The sequence below is a fragment of the Chiloscyllium plagiosum genome, unplaced genomic scaffold (assembly GCF_037043375.1).
Source record: "Chiloscyllium plagiosum isolate Xiang-an unplaced genomic scaffold, Cpla_swu_hap1 HiC_scaffold_22, whole genome shotgun sequence".
NCBI lineage: Eukaryota > Metazoa > Chordata > Chondrichthyes > Orectolobiformes > Hemiscylliidae > Chiloscyllium > Chiloscyllium plagiosum.
In genome coordinates this window covers 44,782,067-44,794,270 of record NW_028270160.1, presented here as the reverse complement: position 1 = coordinate 44,794,270, position 12,204 = coordinate 44,782,067, and the positions used below count along the sequence as shown (strand labels likewise).

Here is a 12,204-nt window from a genome sequence, read left to right as displayed (position 1 = left end):
TTTCCCTGCCAGTATATTAGTCCCCTTCCAATTTAGGTGCAATCCGTCCTCCTTGTACAGGGCACTTCTACCCCAAAAGAGATTCCAATGATCCAAAAATGTGAATCCTTCTCCCATACACCAGCTCCTGAGCCATGCATTCATCTGCTCTATCCTCCTATTCCTGCCCTCACTAGCTCGTAGCACTGGGAGAAATCCAGATATTACAATCCTTGAGGGGACCTCCTTTTTAAATTTCTGCCTAACTCTCTGTAATCTCCCTTCAGAATCTCAACCTTTTCCCTTCCTATATCGTTGGTTCCAATGTGGACAATGACCTCTTGCTGTCCCCTCTCCCCCGTGAGAACATTCTGCACCCTCTGTGAGACATCCTTGATCCTGGCACCAGGGAAATAACACATTATTCTGCTTTTTCTCTGTTGGCCACAGAAACGTCTGTCTGTACCTCTGACTTCAGAATCCCCTAACACAATTGATCTCTTGCAAGCCAACATACCCCTTGTTGCATTAGAGCCAGTCTCAATACCAGAAACTTGGCAGTTCATGCTACGTTCCCCTGAGAATCTATCACCCCCTACATTTTCCGAAACAGCATACCTGTTTGAAATTGGTATATCCACAAAAGACCCCTGCCCTGGGTGCCGACCTCTCTTACCCTTCCTGGAGTTAACCCATCTATGTGACTGTATCTGAGACTTCCCCACCCCCCCGCCCCTTCCTATAACTGTCGTCCTTCACATACTGTTACTGTTGCAAATTCCTCATCGCTTCTATCTGTCTCTCCAACCGATCCACTCAATCTGATAAGATTCGCATCCAGCAGCATTTATGGCAGATATAATCCGCAGTGACCCTTAAAATCTCTTTAAACTCACACATCTGACAAGACGTACATATCACTGCAAAGGCCATTTTTGCTCCTTCACAATCTACGGACCCAGAAAATAACACTGTCTTAGTCCTCTACAAAACCCTGCACCAGGTTAAATTAATAGCTATGGCTTTTTTTTTCAAGTTTAATCAAGAGACTTATCTCCAAAAACACACAATCAAGAAAGAACCCAGTGTATTCACTAATACAGCCTTTCTCTTGGACAGACTTAAAACAACAATTAACTTATCTGATTCGGTGTTGTGAACTTCGCCCAACCAGTTCTTCCAAGATTAGTTGTGAAATTCACTGTTTATTTATTTTCCCAGATGCACTCCGATGTCCAGCAACATATGAATTCAAAACATCAAAGTCTCTCTCTCTCTCTCTCTCTCTCTCTCTCTCTCTCTCTCTCCTATGTTGACAATGGTAAAACAAATCAATCTCTGAATATTTCAGAATTGAAATAAATATAAATTTCCAGATTTAAGGTGCAAGTGTTTTGATTGGTATAATTAAACTGTTGAATTTATCTCATTAATTACATCCATTGGATGCCACCTCTTGTATGCAATACAACGTGCTTTTGTAATGAAGACACTCCACTAGTTGGTGGTACAGTTATAGCTATGTCCTTTCACTGCTTTTGTCCTCCAGGCATTGACTAAATTGGATCTTTGAGCAGAGTTGTAAAGAACCTAATGTTGTATGAAATCTAATATACAAAGTTTTTAGTGGGTGTATGCCTTCACCCCAGCAATTAATAATATCCTTTAAGCCTTGTGTCACACATTAAACATGATGAGACCTCCTTTACACAATGCTTTTACTTGTGTGGATTAATTATGTATATTTGAAGGAGTCAAGTCCATGTATAATTTGCAAGCATGCTATCTTTGTTAAAACTATTCAAGCATCTTTTTTCCTAATGTTGATATCATTCAAAGTGACTTTTTCCAATCTGTAAATTGTTTCCCAGGTCTAGAGTAGTCCTATAGATTAGTTGGGGAACAATTGATAAAATTGTCATTATATCCACCATCGCACACCTTAGATGGATTTTAGCATTCCTTATTTGTGTTGTTTCTGATAGATCTAAAAGAAATGCAGGTGAAATAGTACACTGTCTGGTGGGAATGTTTCTGGGACAAGTCAATTCTTATCATTAAACATATCTTGAAGGTAGCAAGAGTACAAAGTATACTTTTAGGTAGGGGAGTTTGATGCCCAGAAACGTCTTGATGCCAATAAAGTTGATTACTTCCTGATGTTAATCCAGGTTTGTGCATACATCACATTTATGAAAGGATATCCCAGTTAGTATACAGCACACAAATTGACGTCTCATATGCTGCCGTGTCTCTAGAAACCTTGCTTTGCAGATTGGGAATTTGGGCTTTTCAAATGTCAAAATAATTTACAGGTCGTTCTGCAGTGTGCATTTTGTTAACACTAATTAGCTGTAATGTGATTCATGAATTAGTAACACTGTTTATAAAGTGCAAACACTTAAAATGTGTGTTGGCTTAATATTAAGAGCTGTTTCTAAAGCGCGACTTTTCTATAATGCGGGTTGCGCAAGAACACAACCATTGCATTATAGAAGAACTACCTGTATCTTTGTTTTCCTAATGAAAACTCAAACGTCACACACAACTCAAAAGTCATTAAATATTGTCGCTAAACATGTTCATGTTTAGATTTCATAAGTTGACTAAATTTTTCACTATTTGCCATGCAAAAAATAATAACTCTCTTTCTGATCCAGGTGGAAGTCAAGCCATATGTCCTGGATGATCAGATGTGTGATGAATGCCAGGGTGCCCGTTGTGGTGGGAAGTTTGCTCCTTTCTTCTGTGCCAATGTTACCTGTTTGCAGTATTACTGTGAATACTGCTGGGCAAGCATACATTCACGTGCTGGTAGGGAGTTCCACAAGCCTCTTGTGAAGGAAGGAGGTGATCGCCCACGTCACGTTCCATTTCGCTGGAGCTGAAGCGTCTTATAGTCTACCAAGACATACTGGAGTGGAGAGCGCTGCCTCAGGGCTGAGAGGGTTCTGGAAATTGGTGCATTCTTCCTCAGATAATGAATGTTTGTTTTGTGTTTTTTTTTTGAAGTCACATTACTGAACTCATCCAAGATTGTCTGGTATATAAAATTTCAGAATAATTGTACTGAATCTGCACTTTGACTCTCAAACATCTGCTTGGTACCTTTTTTTGTTGTGTTTAATATTGGACTTTGCATTGTAATTTAGGAGTCATAGCTGATTTATCATCAGCTCATGTAACTGTTTCCCATGACAGGAGCATGCACTTATTTTCAGAAACTAAGACTTGCCCCTAGAAGACTTACCAAAGGTAACACACTGTAGGTGGCATATGTAGCAAAACATTTTTCTCAGATATTCAGCAATTATACATTTTGGATCATTTAAGATACCATTACCCTAAAAGTAAGCCTTTTTTGCTCTCCATTTTGACTTGCGAGAATAATACCTCATAAGCTCAATTTGATTTTGCTGGGGTTTTTTTGGTTAGGTCTTTCTTAGTGTTATGTAAATGTATGCTGCAATAGCTTTTGCTGCTAAATAAATGGTATTGCAGATATCATAGTACTTTATCAGGCTAGGGTTATAAATAAATGTGGAGCATAATGCTGCTGGGAAATAAAATGCAGTATAGCATGGAGATAGCTCCAGAGGAAGGTCAGTAGATTTGACTGCATGTTTACTTAACCAGGTTGCTGCATGCAATAAATTTGTGTATCATGTCTCTTATATCTGCTGACAACCTGCCCACCAATGCACAAAAAAACTATGTAGGCTACAGGAAAAAAATTTCAGTATGAGAGAATTGGCTAATGACTGGAGGAAGGCATGCCTCTAATGTAAATGCTTATGGAGTTTGAATCTGTGTCCATTAAAGCATTACAAATATCACAAATACATATAGATGTAGGATATTTTGAAGTTATGTTGATGGTAGGTGAAGTACTCTGCGGTGATCACTTATTGTGCAATTTTTATATAGTTAAGGTGATTATGTATAGTACTGTGATAAAAGTAACCGTTGTAATGTCTGACATAGAAGTAAGTGATGCTTCATAACCAGTGTATTAACAAAGTGAGCTCAGTTTAAAAAGAATTCTGCTGCTTGCACCATTTACATAGCTTCAGACCTTGTCCAGAAAACCAAAGAGCTCATACACTACCAATATATTTGTCGGATTGACAAGTAGGCACATTAGGAAAGGAAACTAATGCTAAAGAACTGTCTGCACAAAGTCAAAATGGAGATGTCTGCTTTCTGGTTCAGAATAAACTCCCCAAATCCCTGGTTATATCCTGCAAAGCTTGAATTCTAATAAGATCTGCTAATTAGTGGATATTTTTTAGCATGTACAGTGGGGCTGCAGATTTCAACCAAACACAGGCTAAGTGTACCGACAGTGGGGGGTTTGTACACAGTGACCTTCAGCAGCTCTGGGGACAATCTGACTGGATATGACACCGCATAGTAGATTTGATACTAATTGTTGAGTCATTTGTGTGTTGTGATGTCCTGTTTGTGTCCAGTAAGTCTTTATTTTCTTTTTTTAGTTTATTTTTCAGTGTTTAGTTGCAAATATTGGCATTGAAATGGAATTTTTTTTGAAAAAGAAGAAGAAATTACTTTTTTACTGGTAAATCGCTTATTATCCCTTTGGAGGTTAACTTCTGGGCTTTTTGTGATATTGCTTTCTTGCCCAGGCATGTTTTTCTATGTTTTTTCATTATCTGTATAAGACATTTGTTATGCACTACTTTTTGTATCTGGACAGTTTTCAACAGTCAGCTGATTTTTTAAGGCGTGCTTTCTGACTGACATGATCTTTTGCAATACCTCAATTTTGAAATATAGGAAAGAAATTGATATTTTCTAAGTAAGTTTATTCTAAAAATATATATTAATTTAATTCTGCAAGGAAATGATTTAACAGATGGGTAATTTTATTTTTTTCATGCTTATTTGCTTTTTTGGAAACTGAAGGAGCTAGAGCTTTATAACTTTAATATGGAGAATTGTAGTTAGCTACAGTACAAGACTTTAAAAAGAATCTACCTAAATGTGGAAAAGTGAACATTTATAAACCGTTTTCCCCTTATATAGTTTAATGTATGAATTTAAAAGCTGGAATGTAAAGAAATAGTTATTAAAAGAAACGGCTTGGGATAGACACATCTCCATTGGTGCTGGAAGCTGTTAGAAAGTGAAACTAAAATATTTTTCACTTAATTTGTGTATTTATCATTAATCCTTTAAGGCCGACTGACCAGAATTGTGAAAGAATTCTTCTGTTCATGTTATTTTTGTATGAATATCCTTTTTATGTTAAGTTATAACATGCCCCAATTTGTTTACTTATTAATGAACATACATGAGGTCCTTCAGATTGAGAATGTTATTTCTAAGGTGTTCAAATTGTAACTTGACTAAGAGCCCCTTGGTGCATCAGGTCCATATGTGGCCTTCTCTTGATGTTGGAGACTTGAATTAGTCAATTTTGAAGGCTAACTTAACCTCAACTCTTTGTTGTAATGTGCAATACTGTTTGTACTGTTTGTAAAAAAAAAAAAAATCAAAAGCATAAATCTTTATTGAAGATTTATTTTCATTGCAAACTTTAGACATCGTGATTCACTAAATCATTTTTCTACTGTCAAATGTGTACCTTTCTTCATGCTAGTATTTTTTCAATAGCAATGTAGCCTTTGTACTGATACAAATATTCATTGTTATTTTTAGAGATTTTTGCTAAAACCAGAGGATTTAAACATATTTACATATTTTTCATTTTTTAGTTATTTTTCTTTACAGACTGCTTTTCTGACCATAGTCATTTCTGGGAGAGACTTTCATATCTGGTCAATGTCCAATATTATTTTGTATTTTTACTTGGAATAAATTAATTTTATGATGCTAATTCTTTAAAGTTTATTTTCAGTTTTGTTATTTTTGGAGCTGAAACATTTGTAATATTGTTACTAAAGTGTCTAGTTTTGAAATGCAAAGCTTCATGTATTAACTTGCTGAAGTGGTTTACAGTAGTGTGGTAATGACACGGCTGACAATGTAGAGTGATTGATGTAATTGAATGAATGGGAAATAAAATGATCAGAATGGAGCAGACAAAAAATGTTGTGCTATTGTGGGCGGGGGGGAGAGGAGGGGGGCTGGTGTGGGGAACGAATCATAGTTGTATGTGGGGAGTCTATCTGTCTTGCTGAGTGATAAAGCATGGATTTTTGGAGATGGGAAATGCCTTTTTTTTTGTGAAGGCTGGATTGTTTGTAGCAACCAGTTTTTGTACTGCTTTGTACATCCACTGATCTTTCTTTATAGTTACTAACCAAACTTTTCCTCTCAGACTCAGTTAGCTGCTACAGTGTTGAAAATATACCACCAAGTATTTTAAATGCAAGCAATTACTATATACCCCAAAAGGGTAGCTAGCCGGATATATAGGTAAATGTGAAAGTTCTGCAAATTTTTTTTTTGCACAAAATTCATAGCTAATGCACCACTTTTAGTATTGAGTCAGTTCACTTAACATTAAGGTGCTAATACTAATTAAACATAATATAGCCAAACTTTTCTGGATGTAGTTGTATTGGGGTATACAGTACAAGTATTTGTAACTTTGCTGTTAAATAATGGAAAACATCATTTTTAGAGTGTTCAAAGCTAGGATGTCTTTGTTTCTAAACAAACTACTAATTTTAAATGTATCTTTTACTGTTCTCCTAGATTGTTTAGCTAGTACTCTTACACGGCATATACATTTTGGCTTGGACTAATGCTTGTACGGAACTGCAGTACTGTGACTAAACATGAAGCTCAATGCTGCTACTGCTTACCGATGCTTAAGTTTGTAGTTTGGACTTTAATTTTTCTGTACTAACAAGTAAACCTTATTAAACTTAGTTGTATGAAGCAGTAACATTTGTCATGATTTTGCATGATCATTGACGAGTGTTGGAATGATCTGTAACTGATACTAAAATCACAGAAGTCTCTTGCAGTTTAATTGGCTGAAAACCTCCATAAGCAAACAATTTTGGGTCCATGAACACACAAACTTACAAAGCAGCATCATCTACAGGCAATACTCATTTATATAGAAATTTCATTTGGAATTTATTAAAAATATAAATTTCAAAGTAGTTCAACTCAGCACAAAATCTCAAGTTTAACAAAATGTGCAAAATAATGAACTATAAGCACAATGGAAAAATATAATTTCTGGTAAAAATTGAAATTGTTAGAAAATGTTTTGAGTTTTGTTAAAATGTCATTTGTTTAATTGGCTTTGCATAAATTTTCCCCTCTTGTGCAAGATTTTTGATCAAATCATTATCTTTCTGTAGGCCATTTTCTTTGTATCTTCTTCCCTTGCACCTATTCCTGGTGAGATGGCAGATGCCTTGCTATCATTGACATCTGTAATCTACATGTAGCAGATGATAAATTTGTAAAACTTCATACTTATGTTCGCAGATTATAGAATAAAAGCTATTAATATAGCTGTTTAAAAATCACATTTATTTGTGCTGTAATGTCCAAAAATAACTCAGTTTACTGAGCAATAACTAAGCAACAAAACAAAATATTCTTGACTTTTAGACCTGTTCTACTTTATCATGTTAACATATATTCCTGAAGAATGTAGTACTTTTATTTGTTAAAGGCTTTCAAAAAGGAAAGGCTCATTTAACGTATGGTGTGAATTTCATACACTTGGGACTGATGGAGTGAGAGCAGGGTGGAGAGACCATCCAAATGATTGAATCAAAACTTTTCGATTTTTTTTTTTTAAATCTTCCTACATCCCTATCTCCTACATCTCTGCCCACTTTCTTAAAATAAAAAGCTGAGCTTTGAGCATCAGTACAAAATAGTTCATTCCAAGGCTAGCACTTGTCAGTAAGCAATTCCAATAGTAAATGAAAAATGAGAAGAATGTTACAAGTTGATTTTTGTCTGAGTGTGATTAAATAGCACAAATGTACTTTGCCTGTACTGAATTGTACTGTATTGGGTCATTCATAATAAAAGCCCAACTGAAGGACTTGAGCTGTGGTCATTTCCTTCAGTCAATAACTTGTCTTAAAGTCCGTTTGACATTCTAGTCAGTTGTCCACCATTACCAAACTATGCTTAATACAAAGTTAAGATGAATATGGTTCCAAATAATCCATTCCTCCTTTAATTTTTTTATATTATGGTGTTGTGATCTTTGTAATCATGTATGAATTTTGCTGCACAATTTTTTTTTAAGCGTAAGTTTTTACATGTGAGTTCCCCATTATGGGGGTGGTCAAGCGTATTGGTTTTGGATTCAGCATTATCAAAACTCGAGATGGCTTCCATGTCGTGGGCTATTGAATTGACTTTCCGGCCAAAAATATTTAATGTAAAAAAAAACTTGTTTTCTGAGCTTTATAAAATGTAAATGGTGGAGCTAGTTCTCCATTGTCCCCAATTATTTTATCAAAACTCTCAATTCTTTTCTTGAACTTTTATCTGCCACAGAACTATCTTTAACTAGAATTACTGACTGATAATATTTTAATGTTTGTAAAGCAATCTGGCACAAAATTGTGTCATCACTTTCATGCTTAGCATGATAGGCCAGTCAGCCTGTCATTCCATGCTGACTGTATGCAAGACCAACTAATTTAGTCTCACTTCTCCCACTTTTTTTTTACAATAGTCCTGCAAATGTTTGCTCTTTTTTGTCAAGAAAAGAAGAGGTCCTAACACTGACCCCTGAGGAAGCCTATGATTTATCTTCCTCTGCACAAAAAAAAGTCAACTTAACTAATACTGTTTCCTGTCACTCAGGCACTTTACATCCGTTGTGGTACAGTCTCTTTCATTCCCTGATGTCTAACAGTGCCCATTATGTGATTACTTTTGGAGGTCTGTGCACATCACATCAAACATCCTCATTAACCTTTTTTTTATCTCATCAAAACAAAAAAAACCAAATTAGTGGAGCATTTAAAACAAAAGCATTCTGGAAATATGAATTAAATACAGAAAATGCTGTAAATTCTAAGGAGCATCTATCGAGTGAAAAACAGTGTGTCATGTTGATGACTCATTAGGACTTAGGCCTGAAATGTTGACTTTTTTTCTTCTGCAGTTGCTATCTGTTCTAAATATTTCCAGAACTGTCTTTTTGTTTGCTTTCAACAAACCCTTGAAGATCACAAATATCTGCTAACTGTTGAATCGGCAACTATCCATATAATTTCAGAACAGTGGCAGATAGTGTGATCTTTTTAATACCTGGATTCCTGGGATCAGGGTCCTACTAAAGAAGGCTGAAGTCAAAGACTGGAAATGAGAACATCAGTTCTCCCACATCACTACTGCAAGTTACGTTTTGAGGTAAGAATTGTGGCGTGAAATGTAACTCCACTTGAGAACACTTTATTTTTAAATTGCAAGGTCATCAAATCCAGTTCCACCCAACTTTGTTCCCCATGATCTTTAATACAGGTTTTTCACATTTTCAATCAGACTAATTCCCTTGAAAAGAACTTAAAGTCCACATCAAAACATTTTGTGGTAGAGAATTCTGTGTTCTCCATGCTTGGGAGGGAAAAAAAATTCTACTTTAAATTAAATTTTAGATTGATTGATTGTCCAGTTTTGTGGTCTTCCACTATTCAGCAAGATGGAAACAGATTTTTCTCTGCTTTATAATACTTCATAATCATGAAGATCTTTATCAGCTAACACCTCCAACTTTCCAGTTATAATAAAAAAAATCCAAGCTTCTATTTTCTTTTAATAAATACACTTCCTGAAATTACATCTATCTCAGAAGGTGACAAGTGGATGACCATTTAAAATACCGAATAGGATCCTTGGTTTTATTAATAGAGGCATAGAATATAGAAGCAAGGGAGTAATACAAATCACTAATTAGATCTTGGCTGGGGTATTACATCACTTTTTCACTACTTCCCTTTGAGAAGGATGGTGGAGATAGTGCGGAGGAGATTCACTCTAAATGAATACCAGAGATGAGATATTTTATAGAGTCTGGAGAAGCTGTGATTGGGACTACTTAGAGAAAGTTGAGGGGAGATTTAATAAAAAGTGATTCAAATCATGAGAGATTTTGGTAAGTAGTGGGAACTGATATTCAAGGAGAAAGTGAGGACTGCAGATGTTGGAGATCAGAGTCGTGAGTTCCACTGGATGATGATTAATTAACTGAAGATCGCAGATTTAAGGGGCTTGATTTTAACAAAAAATGCAACATGAGATTTCTTATCAGCAAGTTATGATATGGAATGTATTATCTGAAAAGGTGGTGGAAGCAGATTCAGTGCTGATTTTCAAAAGGAAATTAGATCTTTTCTGTAAAAGAAGGAAAAGCTTAAGGTTTGGGGGCAAAAAAAATGAAGTGGAAGTAATTGATAGCTCTTTGAGATGGGGCACAGGCACAATGGATTGAGTCCCCTACAACTGTATTTGATGCTTTATTAAAACAAATTGCTGCTCCATGGCTTTACAGAGATGTAGTCAAGATTAATTGATATCTTCAGGTTGGGCGACCTGAGGATAAATGGAACTAGATATATTCTTTCAGCCATATTTTAAAGTGGTACAGTCTGTTCTGTCCTTCATTCACCAATTTGTGATTATTTTAAAGTTACATGCAGTGCAGGCCAGAATTCAACCTGGCCTCCCCTACAAGACCTTAAAGCAAACAGTCTGCTATTAGCAGCTGGCCTGGGTGAAGCTGGAGGATTTGTAGTCATAGGCCTATGACCTGGAATGAGCCATCAGCAACTATTTTTTTTAAAGGGTTGCTGCTACTACAAATGAACTGTGAGGGTATACTCTGAGCCTATCAGATTACAGAAGGAACCAGATGAAAATATGAAACTGGACCTGTCAGAACTCTGTGCCAACAGAGGATTACCCAGCCAGGCATTGCCAGTCCCTCTCAGCTACTGAAAGCCAAAGCCTTGGTTCTATTCCAGCCCATTGAGGGACAGTCACCAGCTCTGCAGCATTCCCACTCTTGGAACATGTAGAAGCCACAGGAACCTACATGTGTCAATGACAGAGACCACAGTCTGGGTGCCCTTACGTTTCAGTGGAGATTCCCTGCATGCCATCTTCCATGCTGTCTGGAAAGACTGGAGGTCCTCTTTCTATGAGATGGAAAAGGTGAAACTTCCCTTTAGATTCTACCATGCAAGATTGGAGGGAGCAGATGAGGTTGGCAGCCATGTAGTTATCTAGGGTGAATGACAAAGTATCATAGTATAGTATCCATGTGAGAGCATGTAGATGGGTGACTGTTAGTGAGGAATATGGGATGTGGTTGCCAGGAGAATGATCAGAATGGACTGGATGCTGTATTACCAAGAAGCCAATGTGTAACAGATCTAAAAACCTTTACCTTGCTGGGATATAGGAAATGGACATTGTCAATACGGGGCTCAGACTCCAGAGGATTTGGCCAAAGCACTAGTGGAATTAACTCAAACCAGATGTTTATTGTTTTATCTCCATGGGAGATGATGTTTCATTATACCCAAGAAAAGGACGAGAAGCACTGAGAAACATTGCGAAGAGGGCCATCTGGATTGCCTTGAAGGAAAAGGTTCTGGAGCTGGTCAAGGATATTTCTGTCACAGGGATTTTGAGGGCCCCTAGTTGAAAGCATTACTTTACTAGTCTGCATGTCATGATAAAAATCTGAGATATATCTATCCCAATTCTGCATTCATATGTTGTGTTGTCCAGTCCTAATCTCTGTTATCTCTAATAGACCAGTCAGTGGTCACAGCAGCCAACATCCATGAGTAATAGTCCTTGGCCTCAAATGGACAAGGGGGATGTTGGATGGTGCAACATTGTCCCGTGCCTTGCACTATATCAGATGGTTCTCCCTTAGTAAATATGTGCCTGTTGACTAATTTGGGATCATAACCTGATTTGACACTGCGCAAATGCTGGAGGCTGTGATAGTCACATGTAACTATTGGAAATTTCCTAGTAGTTGTTGAGCTCTGGGCTGATGACCAGTCTCTGGAGCTGACTACTAATTTGGTAGTGATGTGGGAAGTATGTACCTGTATACCTTTTACAAGTTCAGTGAAGGAGTCCATCCAGCCCATGAGGTATGACATCTCCCTCTTATCTGTGCTTACCAGTTGAGAGTCTAGTGTTTGTCATGGAGAGTTGTTTGAGTTTGTGGGATAAATGCATAGACCTATAAGCTCCCACACTGATACTTCCAGCTGCAGGAACACA

At 36.8% G+C, this 12,204-nt stretch overlaps 1 protein-coding gene across 1 annotated transcript in view; it reads left to right on the top strand.

Moving 5' to 3' along the window:
- cpeb3 (cytoplasmic polyadenylation element binding protein 3) overlaps positions 1 to 5,839 on the top strand; it is a 119,887-nt gene extending 114,048 nt beyond the window's left edge. Inside the window, 1 exon segment of the mRNA XM_087998999.1 lies at positions 2,640 to 5,839. Coding sequence (XP_087855125.1) covers positions 2,640 to 2,867 — 228 coding nt within the window. The 3' untranslated portion in view covers positions 2,868 to 5,839.
- The last annotated feature ends 6,365 nt before the right edge of the window (positions 5,840 to 12,204 follow it).